General features: G+C 50.2%; 9 protein-coding genes across 9 annotated transcripts; 3 read left to right on the plus strand and 6 right to left on the minus strand.

Annotated features, from left to right (window-relative positions):
* Positions 1-186: 186 nt before the first annotated feature.
* Positions 187-870, minus strand: FPRO_02646 (uncharacterized protein; the record flags this gene model as incomplete). The annotated part of the gene is made up of 1 exon (XM_031227230.1): positions 187-870. One exon carries the CDS (start codon positions 868-870, stop codon positions 187-189), a length of 684 nt encoding a protein of 227 aa, XP_031077687.1.
* Positions 871-1241: 371 nt separating this feature from the next.
* On the plus strand, positions 1242-3678 carry FPRO_02645 (uncharacterized protein; the record flags this gene model as incomplete). Its single annotated transcript, XM_031227231.1, has 3 exons — positions 1242-1281; positions 1336-1478; positions 1534-3678. The coding sequence occupies 3 exons, from the start codon at positions 1242-1244 to the stop codon at positions 3676-3678; spliced, it is 2328 nt and encodes a 775-aa protein (XP_031077688.1).
* Positions 3679-3835: 157 nt separating this feature from the next.
* FPRO_02644 (uncharacterized protein) lies at positions 3836-4920 on the minus strand (the record flags this gene model as incomplete). Its single annotated transcript, XM_031227232.1, has 3 exons — positions 3836-4070; positions 4131-4629; positions 4689-4920. 3 exons carry the CDS (start codon positions 4918-4920, stop codon positions 3836-3838), a joined length of 966 nt encoding a protein of 321 aa, XP_031077689.1.
* A 1048-nt stretch (positions 4921-5968) lies between these two features.
* Positions 5969-7071, minus strand: FPRO_02643 (uncharacterized protein; the record flags this gene model as incomplete). The annotated part of the gene is made up of 3 exons (XM_031227233.1): positions 5969-6697; positions 6748-6918; positions 6970-7071. The coding sequence occupies 3 exons, from the start codon at positions 7069-7071 to the stop codon at positions 5969-5971; spliced, it is 1002 nt and encodes a 333-aa protein (XP_031077690.1).
* A 1055-nt stretch (positions 7072-8126) lies between these two features.
* On the minus strand, positions 8127-9525 carry FPRO_02642 (uncharacterized protein; the record flags this gene model as incomplete). The annotated part of the gene is made up of 3 exons (XM_031227234.1): positions 8127-8160; positions 8212-9397; positions 9456-9525. The coding sequence occupies 3 exons, from the start codon at positions 9523-9525 to the stop codon at positions 8127-8129; spliced, it is 1290 nt and encodes a 429-aa protein (XP_031077691.1).
* Positions 9526-12487: 2962 nt separating this feature from the next.
* On the plus strand, positions 12488-13457 carry FPRO_02641 (putative rho GDP dissociation inhibitor; the record flags this gene model as incomplete). Its single annotated transcript, XM_031227235.1, has 3 exons — positions 12488-12581; positions 12903-13274; positions 13327-13457. 3 exons carry the CDS (start codon positions 12488-12490, stop codon positions 13455-13457), a joined length of 597 nt encoding a protein of 198 aa, XP_031077692.1.
* Positions 13458-13861: 404 nt separating this feature from the next.
* Positions 13862-14993, minus strand: FPRO_02640 (putative ser/thr protein phosphatase; the record flags this gene model as incomplete). The annotated part of the gene is made up of 4 exons (XM_031227236.1): positions 13862-14319; positions 14371-14625; positions 14692-14925; positions 14978-14993. The coding sequence occupies 4 exons, from the start codon at positions 14991-14993 to the stop codon at positions 13862-13864; spliced, it is 963 nt and encodes a 320-aa protein (XP_031077693.1).
* A 1811-nt stretch (positions 14994-16804) lies between these two features.
* On the plus strand, positions 16805-19077 carry FPRO_02639 (uncharacterized protein; the record flags this gene model as incomplete). Its single annotated transcript, XM_031227237.1, has 4 exons — positions 16805-16917; positions 16983-18198; positions 18268-19007; positions 19065-19077. The coding sequence occupies 4 exons, from the start codon at positions 16805-16807 to the stop codon at positions 19075-19077; spliced, it is 2082 nt and encodes a 693-aa protein (XP_031077694.1).
* Positions 19078-21379: 2302 nt separating this feature from the next.
* Positions 21380-23211, minus strand: FPRO_02638 (uncharacterized protein; the record flags this gene model as incomplete). The annotated part of the gene is made up of 3 exons (XM_031227238.1): positions 21380-22070; positions 22124-22625; positions 22692-23211. The coding sequence occupies 3 exons, from the start codon at positions 23209-23211 to the stop codon at positions 21380-21382; spliced, it is 1713 nt and encodes a 570-aa protein (XP_031077695.1).

The following is a 23211-nucleotide window of genomic DNA, read 5'->3' on the forward strand; positions in this document are numbered from 1 at the left end:
TTAGATACCATGGGTTGGCGTTGAAGGCTGTAATGATGATATGTTGATGTTGACGCCTAGTATGACTGCTTTCAACGTAAAAATAACGCTTTGATATTCATTGAGTACTGAAGACATGGTCGAGCATATCGTGCACTTGACAAGATAGAAACATGGCTAAGTTTCTCATGGGAGCGCCCAAACAATTCAACCTTCTTGTTCACGATTATCGAATTCGAACCATCGACTCAGGACTTGCTTAGCACTGACAGTCCGCCCACTCCATGATCCATCGTCTCTTCTTGATGTGCCATTCAGCAGAGGTATCATCTCTCCTCCAAGGTGATCCAGGGTGTGGTGTCCTCCTATCCCTTTTGGCTCGATGATGGCAGCTCTAAACTCGTTTCGTGAGGCGGCATCGACTAAAAGAGCAGCTGAGTTGCCGATGCCTTGTGCAGACCATTCGCTTGCGTCCCTGTGAAGAGCTAGGAGTCCGTAAACTAGAAGTAGTGGTGGTCGAGAAGCGGGTGTATAATTTGGTGGTGCCGGTATAGGCGAATCCTTTGGTGTAAAGACCGAGAGAAAGGCACGTAGATGTGTGACGGTTGGCGCAAATAGAAACCTAATATGACGAGATATGGCTATTTGATAGAGCGGTGCTTTTAGGAGATGATGAGAAGGTTGCGTTTTTGAGTCTCCAGAATCATCGAGTTGTAGTTGTTCCGCTTGGAGAGTGAGATGGTGAGTGATCTCCTCAATGAGTGAGCTCTGAAACTCTTCCTTTGACGAGCCGATTATTATTGTCGAAGGATATCTATGGTAGGATATGATATATGATAGAAGCTCGGAAGGACTTTGTGGTGAGATGACGATGGGTTGAGAGGATTCCATGGTTGTGGTATTACCATTGAGTTCATCCAGGGTAGCTCATGTCAAGAAGGTTAAGCAAAGAGAGTTGAGTAACGAGCTTAGATCGCGCGTTTAGACTCTGATGACATATTTTGTAGAATGACTCTTATAATGGCACCTTAAGAAACTTGGGTATTGTTCTTGATACTAGGGTCAATCTGTTAACATAAAATGCAGCTGTAGTATCTAATGGCAGGTAGTTGAGCTCCCCACCAGTTGTCACGCCCCTCCACCTCCACAGTCCGCAGCAACCATCATTCAACGTCATCTCAAACACCTACACTAAAACCCGCCCTCAAAAGCTCCCCCTCCTCTCAAACGCGGCGTAAGCTCGAAAAAAGCTCACTCGCGCAATGGAGTCAATAGCGAGGATCTCGAGTCTCATGGAGACCGGTACGTCTCCTTATTGACCGCTTCATCTGTCGCTAAAACTGACTGATCATCCAGCGAGGGAGCTCACCCTCGATGCTGCCCAGGCGACGCGTGGTGCGCGCACGAGCTCAAGACCTTTGGACCGAAACCAGATGAGGAAGTTGTTGGATAGCAGGAACGAGCGCGAGGTCCTCGAGGGTCTACGGCGTGTTATGGCGGTGCGTGATGTTGTTCTCTTGTCTGCGTATCTTGGCGCTAATTGCGATGAGGCAGATGATGTATCGAAATCACAAGACTCTACCATTCTTCTCTTCTGTCGTCAAGAATGTCGCCTCGCCGAACATCGAAATCAAGAAGCTTGTCTACATATACCTCATCCACCATGCCGAACAGGAGCCTGATCTCGCACTCCTCTCCATCAACACTATTCAGAAATCCTTATCCGATCAGAACCCCCAAGTCCGAGCTCTCGCCCTCAAGACCATGTCCGGAATTCGAGTCCCCGTCATCAGCCAGATTGTATCTCTCGCTATCAAGAAGGGTGTGGCCGACATGAGCCCCTACGTGCGGAAAGCAGCTGCCCTCGCAATTCCTAAATGTCATCGATTAGACCCGAGTCAAGCGCCCCAGTTGATCGATTACTTATCGACTCTGCTGGGTGACAAGCAATACTATGTCGCTGGAGCTGCCGTGTCAGCTTTCCTCGAGATTTGTCCCGACCGAATAGACCTTATTCACAAGCACTATCGGACGCTGATCAAGCAAGTGGTGGATATGGACGAATGGAGTCAATTGGCAACACTACGACTGATGATGTACTATGCGCGAAAGTGCTTCCCTCGGAGGACAGAGTCGCCAGACGAATCGACCGAAAACTCCCAGGATCAGCGAGTGGACGACTTCTACGGGGAATCACGACAAGTTAGTCGAAGTCATGGGTCTTCAGTACTTGACCCGGATCTGACATTGCTCCTAAATGGCATCAGACCTCTACTGCAGAGTAGGAATGCCGGTGTTGTTGTCGCTGTTACTCGGTGCTATGTCGATATCGGAACACCCGAGTACGTGAAGCAGGCTATTGGCCCCTTGATCGCCTTGCTTCGTGGAGCTCAGGATATCCAGGAGACTGCTCTTTTCAACATCGTCTCTGTCTGTCTTCTTCGGCCCACCGATTTCGTCAAATATGCCAGCCATTTCTTGGTTCGAGCCACCGATACTGCTCCTGTGTGGGAACTGAAGTTGGAGATCCTGACGATCATCTTCCCTCTCAGTCCACCACATGTTAAAAGTCTTATTCTGAAGGAACTTGAACACTTCTCGCAAGGAACAAACAAGGCATTAGTTCGAGAGGCGGTGCGCGCTATCGGCCGCTGCGCCCAGACTGATACCTCTGCGGCTCCTCGATGCTTGAAGTTACTCCTCGGTCAAATCACTAGCTTGGACGGCACCCTCGCTGCCGAGTCACTGACAGTCATTCGTCACCTGATACAACAGGACGTCCAGGGACATGTTGGGACAGTTGTTCGCCTAGCAAAGAATCTCGACTCTGCAACTGACCCACAGGCTCGTGCTACAATCATCTGGCTTGTGGGTGAATTCTCAGGTCTGAATGGAGAGGACAACATTGCGCCAGATGTTCTTCGCATCTTGCTCAAGGAGTTTTCTAATGAATCGCCAGTGGCTAAGCAACAGATTCTGCTATTGGGGGCCAAGGTTTACCTCCACCACCTCAACCGAAGGACTGAAGCTGAGAAGGAGAGGGACGCTGAGGAGGACCCGCCTATGGATACAGATACTCATCCTATTGTGAGGCTATGGGAGTACGTCCTGCTACTTGTGAGATATGATACATCGTTCGATCTCCGTGACCGCGCGAGAATGTATCGATCGCTCCTTGCAGTTCCCCAGCTGGCGACGCTGATGCTCCTTGCTGAGAAGCCAGCACCACATGCCCCGAGTCCATCAGAATCTCGAAAGGGATTCCTCTTGGGTTCTTCCACATTAGTGCTTGCAGGTGGCGGTGGTATTCATGGTCTTCGGGGCTATGAACCCTTACCTGACTGGGTCGAGGAAGGGAAACAGCCTGATCGCCGACTTCGAGAACCTGAAGGCAGTCAAAGCTCTAGGTACGACGTAGAAAGAAGTGCACTGCCTGCCAGTGAAAGACTCGACGAGGCGGCCAAGACAGTCATGCCTAGCAGGTCAAACGGCACGGGGACAGGCACGGGCGAAGCAGTCGGTGCGAAGACTCTGGATGACTGGCTTGCAGAAGAAGAGCAAGAAAGCGAGGAGACGGAAGAAGAGACGGAAGAAGAATCATCGGAGGAGGAGGAAGACGATGAGGAGGAGGAGGATGAGGAGGAAGAAGAGACTGATAGCGATGACGATGGGGAAGCCGATAGACTGGTCAAATCCTAATATCGATAGAAAGCATTATCAAGACACGCTCAACTTGGACTCGTCCGAGTCTACAAGATCTGATCTAATATCGTTCCAATACCTCGCGCCCTAGTCAAACAAGACCAAACAACAGATACATGTTCCTATGTCCTATCCTAATCTATTCCATATCCCTCTAAGCAGTCTGGGAGTTTTCGACTTTTCGTTCCTCGCTGGAAGATTCAGCAGGTGTCTCAGCCTCGGTTTTCTTAGTGCGCTGCATAGTGACAGCCATCTGTGGGAAGAAAATTCCAGGATGAAAGGCCGTCAGTAGGAAGCCAGTGATGAGAACAAGGGAGCTGTCGAGGACGAGGAAGCTAGGCTCGTCCTGCATAATGTGATTGCCCCAACCACCGGCCATTTCGGCAATTCTACATTTTCTCGCGTCAGCTGATGTAAGAAGATAGGATGAATGAGGATTCTGCACTAACCGGTAAATGCAACGAGTGAGAATGGCAAAATAGGCGCCCGAAACCGCAAAGCCAAACATGCGGAACTTCTTATCCTGCCAGACTCGCAGCGACTCAGGGGCAGCCTCTGAGCTGTGGAGGTACTTCTTCACGCGTAGGTAGTAATCAGTGCCCATGGCTCCAAAGGCGAGGAGCACGATGACCTGGAGGACGACACCGGCGATGATGGTCCTGTTACCGTTCCTAGCGAGGTCGGGCTGGTTGCGCTTTGCTGCTGCTGCGACACCACCGCCGATAGCTTGGATGATGAGGCATGAGAGATCGGCTGGGAGGAAGATGCGCGGATACCAACGAGGATGAACTCGTGAGAGATCTGGGTTGAGGGCGAGGGCGACGTGCTTGAGGGTGAGGTAGATGGCGGCGCAGATGAAGGTCGGGGCGATGATGATGCAGCAGATTTGGGTCTGGAAGGCTGATGAGTTCCAAGGGTTAGGGTCCATCTGAATACGGCCGATATACCCTGAGCTTGTTAGCATTTTATCCTTCTTTCTCTTCCTTTTAAATGAGTTCCCGTCATACCAATAGTCTCCAGCAATAAACCTGCTCCCAGAGTCGCAGCATATGTCCATGTCTTCTTCCAAACACCCAATCCTACAGAGGATAGGAAAAGAATCGCAAAACAGATTGTAAAGAAGTAACTGGATCCTTTGTTGGGAACATAACCGAGGACAGTTGCGCTGACGGGACAGAGGGTAGTGATATCGGTGCAGTCATCGAAACTCGCCGGTCGACGAGTGTATAATTCGTACATTTCGAAGCTACCTCAGTGAAGCACTCGATATGTAAAAGGTGAAGAAATGCCGAGCAACGTTAGATGGTGAGAGGACAGTGAGTGTCACTAGTAGTTGCCTCTTGGTCTGTGTATGATGATGATGATAATGATGATGACTTATGGATTCGTTTCAAGCGACCCGCTTGTATGAAAGGATCCTGGTTTCATGGAGAAATTAGAAGAGAAAGACGAAAAGAGAAGAAGAGGAAGAGGAGGAGGAAGGATAAAGAAAGAGAGGATGAAGAGAGTGAACAAGGTGTAAAGATAGGCCGAATATGATTACGGTAGGCGCATCCAATACACATAAGAAGATCCATCGCTGCTGACTCGATCCATTCATTTTTCTCATTACGACCCAATTCCTCCGGGTTTTACGGGGCCAACACAACACCCGGACTTCGGGACGTTAAGCACTGAAAATACAGAGCACTAGAGAGAGAAAGGTGGTTAATTCGTAGGTTAAATTCGAGTGACTAGGTAGGTAGACTAACCTCTTAACTGTTGGTGATGCGAATGCCAAGGCCCGGTTATGTCTATTCCCGGGTGCAGATCCGCTTATTTCAACGTTGGAAATGCTTGTTTGCCTCGTTTTCCTCGCTTTTCTCGCGTTGGGCCTCGGGTTCTGCTGCTCGCTTACAGGGCATTTCCGCTTCTGGAACGTGTCCGTGTTGTGTTTATGGAGGTGTACTACACTTGGCGGCCGACCCTTTTTTTTTTGCTGCATACAAATTGCAACTGCAGATACGATCTGTAGTGTCGGGTTGTAGGACTTCGGAGCGTTTTATGCTACCGATCCGATTGTCTCATAGTGAGATCTACATAGATCCGATGATACCTTACAAGCTTTACCTCTACTGCAACACCAACACTGCCCTTTTAGTGACTATCACATGTCATAGATTTGCAGTATTATTCTTTCTTGGTCTATTCTTTTCTTCAGGAGCGAGCACGGACGAATTGACGACACCAACTCGACTCAACTTATACGAGCCATGCGTCGTCACCCCTTTCTTCCTTGCTCACTGTTTCATGACTGCTCCTCCTTACCGCCCAAATATCGATACACAACAGAAAAGTCCCGTCCCTTGCACTTGTCCTCCTTTTCAGCAGCTTCATAAACTGCAAACGCCGTCTTTGCCAACTCCATTCTTGCGCCAGCCTCCTCAGCAGCCACCATAGCCAGTCGCAGATCCTTCTTCATCAGAGATATACCGAATCCTCCCCTGTAATCTCTGTTGGCTGGTGCTGTCTCTACAACACCGGCAACAGGGTTGTTGACCTCACTGGGCCAGCATCGTCCTGTGCTCACATTGATGACGCCAGCCAGTTTCTTAGGATCCAGACCCCATTGCATACCCAAGTTCATGGCTTCTGCCGTAGCGATGTTGTTAAGAGCCAGGAGGTAGTTGTTGGCCAACTTGGCGGACAGGCCTGCGCCTTGGTCACCACAGTGGAGGACTTTCTTTCCCATGAGGAGAAGGACAGGCTCGAGACGAGGAATGAGGTTGGGTGAAGCACCGAGCATAAAGGTGAGCGTTCCAGCAGTTGCGCCTACAACACCTCCAGACATGGGTGCATCAACGAAGGTGCCTTGCCCAGCAGAAGACACAGTCTTGGCGACCTGGCGAGATGTTGAAGGGTCAATGGTTGAACAGTCGATAAAAACGCGGTCCTTTTTGGGGAGAGACGAAGTGATGATGGATTCATATACGCCCTTCACGTGCTGAGGTTCTGGGAGTACAGTGATAATTGTGTCCTAGACGTGTCAGTGAGACATCTACAAACACAGTGAGTGGCATGACCTACAGCATCTTTGGAGGCATCGAATGCGCTGGCTGCCAACTCAACTTGAGCTCCTGTAGAAGCAGCCTTCATCTCTGTTTCCAGACCCTTCATAGATTCAGGGTTGATATCAAAGATGGACACCTTGTCTGATGGCTTCAACTTTGACTGGAGGTTCTTTGCCATTTGATAACCCTATACTCTGTGTAAGTATTTGACAACCATTCTCTGAAAGGGCATGTGTACCATTTGTCCTAGACCGATGAAGCCGTAATTTTCTAGTCGTCGTGCCGAACTGGCAAAGCCTCGACGAAGCACCAAGCTTCCAAGCCGCGTTGAAGGTCTCATGATAGCTGAGTATAAGACGGTGGATAGTTCAAGTTTCCCTTACAAGATCACTACCAATGTCTGAATCGGAACAAGGTATATAAGATTAAATAAGAAGCTGAACAAGATAGGATACAAGAAATAACCCATTGATAATAAACAAAAAGTCTTGGATCTCACTCAAGGCTGGCGTGTGGGGGAATGGTTACCCGAATCACAGCCGGCCATTGCCGTACTTAGCCAGACCTACCGAGTTTATCTACAGGGAGAGTCTCTCCCTATGACACGCCACGATGACCGAGTTGGAGACGGTTAAAAGGGCGGAGGGACGATGCGGGGAAGCCTGTGCAGCCACCTGAGCTGCGGGGGATGTTCAGGGAGTAAAGACACTAAAACCTGGGGCAAACTCACTACAAATTCATCGTAGCTTGCTTCACCGAGACACGATTTATCATATTAATTTTCATTTTATTTTACTTCAACGCCTTCATACATGATCCTAAAGAGTCGACACAGTCAACTCTACCATCCCCTCTCATATGGACGTCCCTCATCATGTCCATCTCCATCTCTGTCGTTCCGAAATCTCCAGTCAAGCAAACAGAACCTATCAAGCAAAAGACTCAGTCTCTACCAACTCATCTAGTATTGGTATCTCCCAAGTCAAAGGGGTATGTGCAAGGGGGAGTGAAGTAAGTTTTTGGTAATAAAAGTTGATAAAAAAAAAGAGAAAAGGTCAAAGTTGGCAAGGTAAGGTATGGTATAGTGATGTGGTAAGGTAAGGTAAGGTAAGTATAGAAGTAATAGAGACATCGAAAGGGCATCGTCTCAACAAGATGCCACTCTCGACATCTCATTACAGCAACAGGGTGAGAGTGAGTATTGGGTAGTGATTCCGTTAAAACGAGACACAACGACAGAAAATGAAGAAAACAACCAAGAAATACAATTGCCGCGCCGATCCAATCCAGTCCGCCCGTCCCATATCTCAGCCATGGTCGTGGTGGGTTTGTTTATTCAGGTCCCTACTAAAAGACCGGGTTTAATTTCCGAAGACATGACATACAATTCATTGCTTAGATAAAGTTCATAAGCCAAGGAACAATCGCGCTGTCAAACGTTAGCATGGATTCTTCAGTCAGAAAACACATATCTACTCACCCAACTGCAACCGTGGCACCCAGACCAAGTAACGCCCGGTTCTTCACCTTCTCTTTCCTCAGTTCTGTCTCGGTCTTGACCTTCTTCGACCTGGGCTGCTCCTCTGGTGTCTTTTCTGTCTCTTCACCGTCTTTGTCACCAACGGAAATATCTGCAGCCTTTCGCTTGCTCTTCTTGGCTGAACCTGGGGCCTCATCGACCTCGTCTTGTTCCTCATCAGCCTTGGCTTCGGTCTCCTTAGTCTTCTGGACCATCTCCTTGGCTGCTTCCATCATTTGGGCAATCTCCTCGGCAGTTGGAGGCTCGCCAGCTGTGGGCAGAGGAAGCTCAACTTCTGTGATTGTGCGCTTAGTTTCGACACCGTCCTCATCTTTGACGATGTCCTCCTCAACGTGGACCTTGACCTTCGGGTCCTCTTCCCTGGGTTCCAGAACGATAGCTGGCTCAAACTCTGTTGATTGGAGAACAATTTCCTCGCGCTTGGTCTCCTCGACCTTAGCCTCGGTCTCAGCCACGCCATTTACGAGATCGGTCTTCTCAGTGATAGTCTCGACAGTCTCGGCCTTGGCGCGGGTGCTTCGCTTTCGAGGCGAGGCAGGCGCACGCCTGGTACTCTTCGTGGGACTAGCAGAACGACGAGATCGAGTGCTTCGAGGAATAGTCGAGGGGGTGGGAGGTGCCAGCACAGGATGCGACGCCTTGGCAAGATCAAACTTGGGAGGGGCGGTAATGCTCTTCTTGGGCGAAGATGAGTCTGGAGTTGTGGTCACGGTAATCTTGGCGGGATCGAGGAGAGCCCGAATCCAAGGAGCAATCTTGTACTCCTCGGCGAGGACGAGAGCCTGCTCCGGGGGGATCCAGATATTGCCAGCAGTCTCTTCGGGGCTCGTAGTCGGCAGAGACTTGATGTACCTGCGCTCCGCCTCCTCGTGAGATGCCTCAGCGTAAGGGAAGCTCGCCTTGAACATGCCTGTCGCGGAGACGTAACCGTCGAAGCTGCGGCGCATCAAGAAGTAGCTGCTAGGGCTAGACTTGAAGATGCCTGAGACGATACCCTTGGGAAGGGGGGCTCGGAGATGCGCATAATCAAAAACGCCAAGAGCCGCCTGCTCAGTCTCACCAGTACCGGCCATCTTAGGGGTCAGCTTAGTCTGTCCGAGACGTCTACGCGCGACCAGATCCGTGTCTAGAAATAATTGTAAGCTTGCGATCTCGCGACACTGAAATAGCTTGGGAATGTTTACAATCCGGAACGTCCTCTGTCATGAGAGGATTGTGCTTGGAGGGCAGTGTGCGCTCTTGATGGGAGGCCATTTTGTATGATGCTAAGGCGCGGCGCGACCGATTTGGAGTACCTCTAGATCGACAAATCGAAGCGGGATCGCGACGGGCGGCAGTGTTTGCGCTCGTATATCGGGGCGCAAATGATGATATATTAGGTAGTAGAGCCTGTGTAAGGATAAAAAGTCGCGTCAGTGATCGATTGCGATGAAAGGTGGTCGTTTCCAGGCGCGGGCTCGACTTCGGCGGGAACGGGCCGTAGTAGATTTGGCTTTGGACGTACCGTGTCAATGCAGGGCTTAATTCATTCAGCAGAAGAAAGAGGCCTTGAAGAACGTCAATGGCGCTTCAGGCAGTAAAATTGATAAGAGGTAGACAAATCTAACGGTGCCTATGCCGTAGAGATAAGGGGTGGGAGAAAGAAAAGCAAGATGAAGTAGATGAGGGTGGAAAAAGGATCGCGACAAAGTCGACGAGCGAGACGAGGGAAGAGCTGAGACGAGACGGGAAACCAGTCGCGCAAATTAGATGCTCGATAGCGTCGAGGATTTAGCAGACGGCCCTGTTGGACTAAAAGGAGATTAGCGCGATGCCAGAAAGTGGAGAGCTGCGAGATAGATTGGTACTGAGATTTGGGTGGTGAAGAAGTGTAAGTTGGAGGTCGCCCGTTAATATTTGATCAAATTACCCCCATTTTACCGTGCACCTGACTTAGCGCTATTACCCGATGAGTTCCCCCTGCCAGCGAAGCAACAGTACGTACCAACGAAATATCCCTTCTTCACGTCCCTCTTTTTTGCTACCGGCAGATCTAGTCGCCGATGCTCGTTTAATTTGATTATTTCTTTATTTGTTGAGCCAAGTAACGGCGTCGAAAGCTATATGATTTACAGTCTAGCTTATCAGTCGCCCATGATGTCGTCTTCGACTTCTACTACTAGCCAGGAGTGCACGTGGGGAAACTCTGTTCTAGAGCCAGCCAGCAATTCTTCTGCCGCCCCTAGCAACCAGCCCAACAGGTCCAGCGCCAACCAAAGTCGTCGATCTTCAGGGTGAACCACACCCCCAACAAGTCCCTAGGGTCCCCCTGGACCTCGCTGTGCCCGGCGCGCGCGAACAGGCGACTGTTCATTTTCAGAACGCGGGGAAATGCACATGGGTTCGGGTTGTGGTTTTCAGATTTGCGATTGCGATTGCGATTGCGGTTGCGCCATGAGACGGGATTCAGATGGAAGCGAAACAAGCAAGAGACACGACATGCATGGGGCTGAATGAGCTAACCTCGTGAGGTCACTGAAGAAGACACTGTCTGATGGATGGGTGTGACCTCTGTAGGTACAGTAGTCTCACTCGTCTCTACTGGGTTCGGTGATAGATGGGCTGCTAACATCTGCGACTCTGACGAATGGAGACGCACCATGTCACTTATCGCGCGTCAAGCACGGTAACGCTGTGCTCTGTGTGCCAGTGTTTTTCTCGGCTGATCGACTAGATCTGACAGCTAAAACAGACCTCAGAGCGTTCGATAGAGTTTGGCTGGGAATAAGGGACTCATCCAAAAGCAAAGCAATTCAAGCTAATCAATGACTCAGCTCAGTTAATTCCTGTAACTGCGTGCGAATCAACCCCAGGTTTGGCTTGTCCATCTGTAGTGGCAGGAGAGGCTTACATGGAGTGCCCTGTGAGACTGGCTATAACTGGGTTGCGTTATTATCTATTGCCGCTCATGTCTCAAATCTGTCGACATGCATTCACTTGCATGACAGCAGCGCGGAGGTTTGTGGATTATGGGTCCATTGCCGACTGGTCCACGCGTTCAGAGCTGGGCAACTTGAAGGTTTTAAATCACTGTCTTATCTCAACCTCTGAGCAAGTCGTGACCAGTTTACCCTATAGGTGGCTCAGATCATGTAGGTACAATGATCTGGTCAGGAAGAGCTTCGTGAATCGGAATGAGACATTTCAAAGCTTACCGTGTAGCAGAGACAGGAGCACAGATGCAAGGTACCCTTGTCACCTAATGTCAAGATGAATTCTTTACCTCTCCGTCCGATGAGCATCCCACCACAATGTGTTGAAAACCTTGCCCACGAAATCAAGTAATGAGAAGCACTAAAACTTGTAATCGAAAGTCCCGTGTACTAACAAATTCAGGGGACTGTATAAAGGCCGCGTCAACAAGTAACATACTTGCTAATGGAAGGAGGGTGGTGGTCTAACAGAATACGAGCCTCGACTATTCACACCCAAATCGCGATGCCCTCGATCGATTTTGATCTGATATGATCCACGAACCAAGGTCCCTCTATCACCCCCTATCTCTCAAGCTACATTAGAAGTAATGGATATAGCAACACAATACCTCATTTTATTTAATGTATCATTACTCACGTCCTCAAACATTACTGTTGAAAACTCCAGACACTCAGAGCCACAGCCGCCATAAACCATCACAAAATAAGCCTCATCTTCGAGTCCAGTCTCACGTTGAACCCCTGAACGAAGCATTCTCCATAAGAATCGGCAACGTCCATTGGCGTTGTTCTCCGTATTTCTGACCTGAGATCAATGGCGGGCCAATCAGAGATCCGATTAAAGTGTCCTGACCCACTATAGCAACCGCACCCAGTGACCGCCCTCCCCTAGCCTAGCCCAAACTCAGCCCAGCTCTTGCGACCTGTTGCAACACCGCCTGCGGGAACGGGAAGCCCCTCCATCGTCACCGCCATAAGCCCCTCCAAAGCCCGCCCAGACCCAAAGGACCAAGCCGAAGCCCAAGCAAGCCCGGGACAAAGCTCACCTCGACCTTGGCTGGGATTAACGAGTAAGCTTCCTTCTTTTTCCTCCTCCCTTCTTCTCCTCTTCTTTCCTTTTTCTTACCTCCAACTCTCTTACCTTACCTAATATCTTCTTAGGTATCGATCCGTCGCTATAGCATCCTCCGTTTCTTCAACACCCCGCCTCTTGCACATCAGCTTCGCCCCGCTCGCCCACCATGGCTTCTCACGACGATGATACTATGCCCGAGGAGACTCAGGGCTACAAGCTCTCCCAGCCGAAGCAGAGTCTGGCTGAGTACCAGCAGATGGGTAGGTACACTCTGTTCCCTGGACGACCTGTACAGTAGGCGCGTTAGTGAGGCTCTGCGATATGCACAACACATAGCCCCTGAGCATGTGGCACCGTCTCGCAGCATGGTACCGACATGGCATGATCTTGAGATACTGCCCTGTTCTCTGCTGTGTGATATGGTCGAAGCTATACTCTAGCTGCAGTTATTGCTATAGGACAATTCTGCCTCTTGTATTTGAGCCAACACCTAGAATTGACTGTCTCCGCCCTGCCCACTTACCGCACCAGCCACTGCAATTGCGCTTCGAACTCAAAAGCTAACATTGAATTCACTCCAGACGCCGGTGATGAGTCTCTCCAGCGATACAAGGAGTCCCTCGGTCTCGGCGGTGGTACTGACATCTCCGACCCCAACGACCCCCGAGTCTGCATTATTCTCTCCCTGACCATGGACTCTCCTGGCCGCCCTCCCGTCACCATCGATCTCTCTACCCCCGGAAGCGAGACCACCCTCAAGGACAAGCCTTTCAACATCAAGGAGGGTGCCAAATTCACCATGAGCGCCAAGTTCAAGGTCCAGCACGAGATTCTCAGCGGTCTTCACTACGTCCAGGTCGTCAAGCGAAAGGGTATCCGAGTCTCCAAGGACTCCGAGATGATTGGCAGCTATGCTCCCAACACTGATAAGCAGCCCACCTACGTCAAGAAGTGTAAGTTTCATGTTTAAAGTTTGGTCAAGATTTAGCTACTGATTCGCTCCAGTCCAAGAGGAGGAGGCACCTAGCGGCATGCTTGCTCGTGGTCACTACAACGCCATCTCTAGCTTCGTGGACGACGATAAGAAGAAGCATCTCGAGTTCGAGTGGAGTTTCGACATCGCCAAGGACTGGTAGACACCAACACCTTGATAGCGCGACCCGACGACATAACTCAAAAATACATATCACACACATCATGAGATAATGAGATACCTGAACATTGGAGAAGAATTTTACACAAAAGACTCACATAAAGCAAAAGAAAATCCCAATTTGGGCCGGAGAAAGGTGGTTGCTCTGTTTCGTATCGTCTACTCGTCACTGACGAGACAGTAATTGAGCTCAGTTTGGAGCTTCAATACTGCAGGAGAAGAAAAATCCCTATATACATCAAAGTCTATGCTATGCAATGCAAGTCTATTGTCTGTTGCAATACGTGAATGCTTGCTTCCAAGACATGGTATCATTGATGCGGATATCGTGAAGCCCGGGCTTGAAGCTCCAGGGCGCTGTAGGTGTGTATTCGTGATAAAATTCGTCTATAAGAAGTAGTCTGGCAAGGCATTACCGTCGGCAGACTTTTCGTTTCCGGGCTGGAGGTCCTTGTGGACATCGTTCTCGGGCGCGGCCGCAAAAACGTTGAAGAAACGCTCGCCCGTGTCACTCACTTCAAGAACACTGGCCATGTTTCCACAACGGTAGCAGTAGTTTGGCGCACTCCAGACAGTGCTGAGGCGGTCGTCGTAAAGGACCTGAAAGCCCTCCTGACAGAGTTGGTGGGCGCGGAGGATATGCGACATGTTGTTGACAGCCAGGAATTTCTTAACAACCTGTGCTCCAAAAGTGTACCCCGCGCCGCGGGGTGAAAGGGAGAACTCGTCGCGCTCAGGGTCAGGATCAGACCAGACGAGATCGGCCATGGGACCTTCATGGGGGATCTCGCGGAAACGGTCTATAATTTTGATCTGGTCGATTGAATGGATCGAAGGGGAAAGGCCTGATTTATCCCGTTAGTTTAGCCACCTTTGTAAGCTTAAAGTCTGCCGACCTCCGTGTACGCAAAATATTTGGTCGTTGATCACAACGCTCAAAGTTAAAAAGTCGAACATGTCTGTAAAGTAGTGCCACACATTGGCATTACCATATTTGCGCGAGCACTCTGTATAGAAGCCATAGGACTGTGTCACACCGCGCGACTCATGATTCCCTCGAATAAGATGTACGCGATTAGGGTACCGCAGTTTCAAGCAAACGAGTAGCGATATTGTTTCGACACTGAACATGCCACGGTCAACGTAGTCTCCTATTGTACCCCACCAAGGTCAGCAAGTGCTCACGTCGTCGATATCTGATTTTTGCGGGCGATTACCAAGGAACAAATAGTTTGTGTCGGGGCAGTAGCCACCGATGCGGAAAATCTCGATTAGGTCGAAGAACTGGCCGTGGATATCTCCTACCACTGTGATGGGCGCTTTGACATGGACGACGTTGGACTCGCGCATAAGAAGTTCTTTCGTCTTGGCGCAGACTGCTTCGATGACAGACTCGGCTAGCAACTCCTTGTTGTACAAGCGCGAGATGCACTCGTCGAGATCGACGGATGCTGGGGAGGACAGGTCAGACTGGGAAGCCTTTCGGTTCGGCGCGGCGCTTACAAGGTAGCCCAGGCATATTGGGATGTGATGGTCGTTGCTGTAGATGCCGTCGTAGTGATGTGGCTAGTGGGTGGGTCACTGAATGTGTATTATCGTGGGAATCGAGAATTGCAGGTGATCGTCGGTATCATTAAGGGTGAAGGTGTCGGGTTCGGCTCCTGTCAAGGATGGTGTCTGGAGGTGAACTCGGTGGTTGTACCAACATGATCGGGATCAAGGTGGTTCAGTTCACATGGGCGCAGGGCGAAGACGTTGGTGATTAACGAGCGCGTGGGCGGTGAAAGGTCGAGGGCTCGCTATGCAATGAAACCAGACAAATTGCGATTGCGCGTAGAACCGTATTCTGTGATTACATATACAGTGGGAGGATGGTGATGTTGAAGTGGTGGTGGTATGTGCTTTTTGGGCGGTGGGATGTTTTAGCTGTGCATCAGTAGGTAGGTAGTGGTGGTGGTGGTGGTGGTGGTTTGCTTACCTAGTCGTTGCTGATGACGGTGCCTCGGCGGGAAGAAGGCCCGGTCATCTCCCCACACTTTGACTACTTTTAAGATGGAGATACTCGATATTGGGACAATGGGTTTGTATAGAGCCAGTAATAATAGTCTGATTGATTAGATATCACAATGCTTACTTAGTAATATACGAGATATGCTTTGTGAGGCTGAGCTGAATGACGGGTATAGTCAACAAGGTTCGAGGACAGCAGTTTGTAGGGATCATCAATGATCATAGAAATCCATGGCCATATTGGTAAGAAACATTGTGCTGTGGTAGAGAATCAGTGTTTCTGACGTGCTGTTTGTTGTTTGTAATGTAGCTTACAGTTCTTGCCGTAGACATTCTTTTGACAATGAAATGAGAAATGTCTGAGAACTGGTTGCTGTATGTACACAACGAGTCTAGACAATTACTGAGATTGTAGTTTCATGAAACAATAAGCTTATACTATGATCCTGGGCAAGCGAAGCGAATGCAGTAGCTGCTAGTTTGGGTAGATTGGTCATAATGGTCAACGATTAAAACAGACACGGCGAAGCTTGGTGCAACAATGCAATTGACCATAACGAGACAATACGACAGCATACCTTAATAGGGCTCTTCTCTAATAATGCATGCCAAGAAGGAGCCCTGATCGCATTTGTAGCGGGAATGCCCCAAAGTCTATTTCAGTTTCAACCTTCGTCGACTCAAAAGTGGCCCGTGCGCACGCGACAACACTTTCAGCATCGCCATCCACCAATGGATGACTATCGTCGCCATCAATATTCTGTTACTTGAGCTTCAGCTCCAACGTCAAGTCAATTTCGACTCCTCCATCAATCAGCCAGACATCGCCAGCCTCTCTCTCCAGGCCCTTCACACCAAATATCTCTGAATGAAGCTCCTCTGATATTTTGCTTGAGAAGGTCCAGGGAGGGGGCTTTCGCATTCGCATGTCGCGACCGCGCGCGGGCACTTGCACCAACGAGCTTGGGCTGTAACAGTAGCATTCTCAAGCCATATTTTCAGTCTCAGCAACACAGACTCTGTCGCCTCGCTTCGCTTCTCAGTCGCGCCGAGGCCCCTGCTGTGAGACGTATCACAGTGTTACTCAACCCAGCCTCAGGCCGCTTCATCAAACTTGTTTCCTTCTCTCGGGTCGTGTCCGCGCCTGAACTCGTTCACTTTCTGCTGATCAAGTCACTGTCACTCTTCTTTAGCATCACAAGTATTATATACACCACGGCGGTATTTTCTCTGTGTTTTTCTTGCCGTTGTTTGTTGACAGGATAGTGTCCTGTGCTGATAGAAGCTATCTTTCACAAACTACGCCTTCCTTCACCAGTCATGTCTAATACGGCTCCTGGCCAGTCTCGGCCAGACGACGCCAGATGCTATAACTGTGGCGATTCTGGCCATTGGACTGTTGCATGTCCAGAACCCACCAGGGAAACCCCTGCGTAAGTATCAAGCTCTCTCAGCTTGTCTCTATCGTTTATACTTTCACCTATTAACTTCAGAATAGTGGTCTCGCAGCCTGGAGAAACGCCAACGCTCCTGGACACGGAGGTAATAGAGACCATGGTGGTCCCAAAAAGTCTAAAGGTCCCATCATCACCAAATATGCACCTGCGCCTGTGCCAGCATCAACACCAAGCGTGGCTCGATATGGTCCTCCTCCAGGATATGGGCCTCCTCCACCAACACACTACCCCGGAGGACCTCCCTCCTATCCTCCGCAATACCCTCCTTACGGATCCTCAGCATCTAACTACGCACCACCTGGCTACGCACCTCCAGGCTACTCTAACCCATATCCTCCACCTTCTTATGGTGGTCCTCCCCCAGGTCTTCCGGCAGCACCTCCCAGGCCTCCTGGCACATATGCTTCTCCGCCTCCGCCTCCGCCTCAACCTCCAGCGCATCCACCTCCATATCCACCGCGCGCATATGGTCCTCCGCCTCGCCAAGACCACGTCCCCTACCCTCCACAGCCTCACTATCCCCATTATCCACCGCCAGCTTCAGCACCATATGCTCAGCACCCACCGCCACCATCATACCCGCCCCCTTATCCCTCTCACAGCGCGCCTCCGTCATATGGGCACCCTCCGCCTTCGCGGCCCCCTATCCCGTCACCAGCACTGCCTTCTACATCACGTCCACATCGACCAGCTTCGTCCTCAGTACCACGCCAGAGTTCTGCCTCAACATTACCTTTGCCAGCTTCTTTGCCCCCTAAACCCTCTCTACCCCCTAAACCACCACAGCCCAATCAGCATGGCCAACCTGGTAGGGGACGGCGGGAATTTCCTGACCATTCTCGAGATCATCGCAACAAGCGCAAGAATGACCGACACTCTCGTAATCACGATAATCGACAGAAGAAGAACCAGCCCCATTCTCGGCCGGATCAGAAGCCACAAGAGAATAACAACAGACGCCCTGATCCCAAGACACCCAATCATCCTAAACCTGCGCCATCTCCTCAACAGGGGGATCAGAAAGGCTCAACCACTGCTGTTAAACCAAAGTCAAGCCCCCCTGCTGATTCTCCTGAAACTAAAAAGGTTCAAGTTGAAACTCCTAGACCTGATTCATCACAGAGACCAGATACAGCACCCGAAAAGGCTGTCGACGATGAATTTGAATGGGACAAGAATGCCATATTCGCAGAGCCAGAACCACGTCATCCACCAGATGAGGTTGGTAAGCCGTTGCCGGCAGAATATAATGATGAGGTGCTTCTTCCAAGAAAATGGGATGCAGAATGCATCGAGTCGGACTATGTTCAAGCTGACAATATCGAGGAATACGTGAAGCCAATACACGAAACTCCGTATTGGTCAAAGATCGAACACGACCCCGCGTTCGTGCGAGACGGCAAGCTTCCTAGCGGACACCCCATTGCCAGTCTCCCGCCAAGACCACCACCAAAACTTGAGGAGATCGTTCGGAGCGAAAGTTCCGAACGTGGCGAGGTCCATGAACGACTTGCGAAACGAGGCCACCCAGACGACGGTACCCCTGGTGAGCGTCCACTGAAGAGACAAAGATCCCGAAGCTCTTTCGACGCCGGCCGCAGAGGATCACGGGGCCGGCATTCACTCTCGCGTGATTCGTACGTTCCACAAGGACGCAGGTCACGTCCAGGTAGTCCCGAACGTCGACCTACAGAATTTCGTAACGTCGACGACCAGCGACGATCGATAGACCGGTACCAACCAGACCGGGATAGAGATCATAGCCGTGGTCGTGGACGTCATCGGAGCCGTACTCCAAGTCGCAGTCGACACCGTAGTCCGAGTCGGAGTCGAAGTCGGAGTCGAAATCGCAGCCGCAGTCCTAGTCGCAGCCGCCGCCGCAATCGAACCCCAACGTCGCGCGACTCATCAGTATCTGCTGCATCTTCAGGATTGGATTCCTTGGAAGCCGAATTGCTGGGACGAGATACTAAAGCAAAGACTCCTGAAGGATCTCCACGGCCGAAGTCGTCTTTGTCAGGGCTCAAGCCAAAACGGCGACAAGCGAAGCTCGATTCAGCGTACAGGTATGTGATCGTGATACCCCGTGTATGTGAATGCCTTCAAAGCTAATATCAGAATAGCCGTCGTTGGTAGGCTACACAAAGAAAATGGCTGTGTATTACAGCTTCTCAACGTTACTGGTACATCATGTTTTCTTTCTTCCGTTCCCCAACTTGGAACCGCAACTCGCGTTGCAATGATTCCATGTATCTAGGCCAGGCACTATTCCCTCACTTCACTTCTCTTCCCTTCGCTCATTAAGCACCCGTCCCACACACGGGCTGTGCTTCTCTTCATCTTAGACTTTATTAGAATGGCGCTGAGGTTTCGGAGTATTTTTTAACGATCATCATGAACAAGCCGCATGACTGGCGTATATTTCACGAGGTATGCGTGGGATCATTCTTAATCTTACAACCTTTACTCTGTTTCTCTATTCCCGCTTTTGCCAGTCAGCTGGCTGTTCATGGTATCAATCATGACCTGTTGGTGCGCCATCGACCAACACTGTGTGCCTGGCCGTTCCTTTACACATCCCTCTACTACTTTATGCTTAAGTGAATGCTCCGATGTTCAGGTCCCTACGGCCGAAGGTCAGTGTCTTATCACCACTGCCAGTGATAGGTAAGGTAGGCTCATAGATATACTCATGGCTTTTACGAACAAGTTCTTGTTCAATTTTGATGGCATTAAAGAGAATTGAGTAGAATAGACTCGACAAGGCATTGATAGCTAGCAGATCACTGTCGTATAGCAGTCTCTACTCCGGTAGTATCAGCATCGGTAGATCTGAGCCTGCTTTGTCCAGCCCCTGTCATTGGCAGCGAGGTTGATTTCACAACCGCTATCGAGGCTACAATTACGCGTCATCTATTTTTAACGATTGAAGTTGCAAGTCTGTTTGGATCTAGCAAGTTCATATTATTATCTCATACCAATTCTCTGGTTCATACCAGGGAACGGCTGTCTACTGTCTTCTCGAGTGAGAAGCAATGCAATCCGTCACATCACTTGGATAGAATACCCTATCAGCGTCAATGAAAGTAAGCAATCCTCCTGGACCTGCTGGTCATGTTGTATCATCACACATTGCTATTAAAAGCGGATTTCTATCTAGGAAACATGCATTGCTAGTCCGGCTACCTACATACGGAGTATAAGACCCGCCAATGGGAATAGCTCTGTTTGGGATCTTATCCTCGCTCTTATCCATTCCCTTTGGACCTATTCATTCATTATATGCGAAGTGAAGGTGAAGAAACGTGGTTGCACAACTTCTGGTTCCACTTTGACTATGTGATTCCGTTATCGCTCGCTGCTCATGCAAGTTCCAACGCCTCTCCCTTGTGTAAGTGGAAACTTTATACTTACCTACAAACTGATACCTACAGCCAACAGAGCATGCAATGTAATGTGCACCCCTCATCCAATCTAAGTTCTGGGTTCGGTTCAGATCTGAGGGGTGAGGAGAAAAGAGGAATCTGACATGACAACTATGCCGTGTCACCCACGTTACGTTTTGCTTTTGTAACACGAGAGTCGAGAGCCCATATCTTCCTACACGTGTGTTGTGTAGGCGTAACCGACGCCGTTTATTTCGCTCAACAATGACCTGGGCCAGGCTAGAATAGGCGACTCTCGCAGGCGCCAAAAAGAAGTCAGGTGTTTCGGCCGAGATTTCATGCTCAACCTACTTTGGACAAGCTGCATGCTTCTAGTTCTTCTACTCAGTGGGGACTGACTCTATAGGACCAGGACCCTGTCCCTTAACCACGATGGACTTGTCAGATCCATCTGAGCGTTGGACAAATCAGAGTTGCAGGGTCGATTTACGCCGTAGACGATAGAACGGGGCCTCTGTAATCGGAACTCGAAACACAACAAGTAGCTCAAGAACAAGTCAAGCAACAAAGGATAAATGTCAAGTGACATCTTACAAAAGCTACCAGCATCCAACTCAGGGTCGTATGAATGGTGGGTCTGCTGATAAATCCCGTGTCTTGAGGTAAGGTAGCTAAGCTAGAAAAGTACTTGGTTGAAATCGGTGAAGCCATCGTGAGATTCGATCAGTCTAGAACCGGCAATTGCGAAATGACCCTTCCCGGCGCCCAAAACACCCTCTATTCTCTCTCTAGCACTGCACCATGGACAGCTGGCCAAAAAAAAGACACGCGGCGTTCCTCTAACCTATTAGCTACAACTTTAACTCCGAGCTTGCAACCGAACTGAAATGAACCCTAGAATGAAGCACAAGTCTCAACTCGACACAACTTTTCGCTCGACGCTAAATAAAACACACCGCAGTGACAGACAGTATAGTACGTATGGACTGGATCCAGTGTACACACCCTGTAACAAAAAACACAGCAACTACTTCATATCATATCATGTCAGATCAAACAATCAAGTTCTCAAATCCCATCCCCCGTAGATCATGTAGCCAGTTGACATTATCTGAGCCGCGCGAATCCTGCATCGCCCATGTCGCTTTGAGCATTTCAATTGCCGTGAAGAGATACCCCCATGGACAGATTTGCCAAATCGACAACAGCCGTGCCAGGGTCCAAGTGCGTTTTTCAGGGTCTCGTGTCTCGGCCCCTGCAACAAAAGTCGGCCACGACGATGCTTTGAAGTATGGGTCATTCTCATCGATGGCGGCTAAATTTCTCAAAACGTCCTCCAGCAGGAAATCGGTGTCAATGGACCGTACAGACCGAACTAGCGGTAGCGCTTGGAGGATGTACAGGCAAGCTGCTGACCGGTGTGCCGCAGCTAGACACACTCGACTCTCAAGATCTTGAACAAGGTTGTGTTGTCGTAAATAGTCTGCCCAAGCTGGAATGTCTACAGCAAGAGCCTCGTCTATTAGAGCAATTGCCTTGTCTGCCGCACCTAGAGACTGGTCTGTCCAGGGCACTTCGTGGGACAGTTCGGATGCAGAAAGAATGATGTTCAGAATCTCCGGAGGACAAGACAAGTAGCTTGTCAATTCCACACGCTTCATAACGGGTAAGAACTGGAAAGCTTGCCGTGCAACACGAGCTGCAAGGCCACCAGATGTCAACGTCGAGCCCAGAATGTTGTAGCTTTCAAAAGTCAGTATCCACTGCAAGTACACCAGTGGCTAGGATGGACTTACATGAAGCTGTCAGTAATGACACGGTCCCGCAACATTCTACTAGATGCGTCGGGATTACTATCCGGGTTGAGCAATGCCATGATGCTTGTGGCGCCTTCCAAGTGGGCCCTCCAGCTCTGGTTGTCTGACTTATCCAGATCAATCAAGTCAAACTTGATAAAAAAGTGCATGGCAGCTAATGCCACCTCACTGCCTGCCGGGTCAAGGGTATCGAGCACCTCCCTCATATGGCTCATGGCCTTTTGCTTCGCCGTCAAGGCATCGATGAGAGCCTGTCGTGTCACAAGATCTTTTGAACGTAGCAGGGAAAGATAGCCCGCGGGATTGGTGAGGCCTGCTGGTATTTCGGTAACACGACGAAATATGTTGGACCAATGGATCGCCGAAGTGGCAACAAGAATCTGCAAGAGGAGCGGGTGCTTCCGCGTCAAGGGTATCAGCTCACGGAACGGGTTTTCAGGCGTGTCTCGGACCACAAGATCTTTGCAGACCCTCTCGCTGACTGGGGCACTCATTAGCATCGGCCAAGAGGGGGAGAAAAAGAACCAAAACTAGAGCCAAGACTTACAATGCGCTAGGTAGTATCGTGATGTGCGGTCAAGGTCCTGGAACAACGGATCTGTAAGTGCAGCAGGAGAAGGCCAGGGTATGCTTGGATCGTGCGAAGGAGCGTCCTCAGAACCTGGCGGGGTTGGCTGCTGCTGTTGCCTTTGCTGTTGTTGCTGCTGATTCATCTCTTCTGCCTCTTGGGCGGCCTGCTGGGCTTGCTGAACCAGACGCGCCAGCGGATGTTGGTCGCTATAGTCTGGTTGAGGCTGAGGTCGAGCGCGATCATGCTGACCCTGGCCCTGTTGGTGGCCGGTAGGTGATACAGAGGTGGAAGCATCAGATTCGTCGGGTAGTCGCCGGCCGGGAGGGGGATTGACATTGCCGTGGGAGTCAATTCCTTGGGTCCAAACGAAGACCTTGCCATACCCGAGGCATTCCTGCCCTGAGACCGCACATTTGTGGCATGTCGGCCATGAGCGGTCGCAGCGCAGGCGTCGACGACGGCAGTTGTGACACGGTTTGGTGTTGCTTGGCGGCAT

The sequence above is a fragment of the Fusarium proliferatum genome, assembly GCF_900067095.1.
Source record: "Fusarium proliferatum ET1 genome assembly, contig: FPRO_scaffold002, whole genome shotgun sequence".
NCBI classification, from domain to species: Eukaryota; Fungi; Ascomycota; class Sordariomycetes; order Hypocreales; family Nectriaceae; genus Fusarium; species Fusarium proliferatum.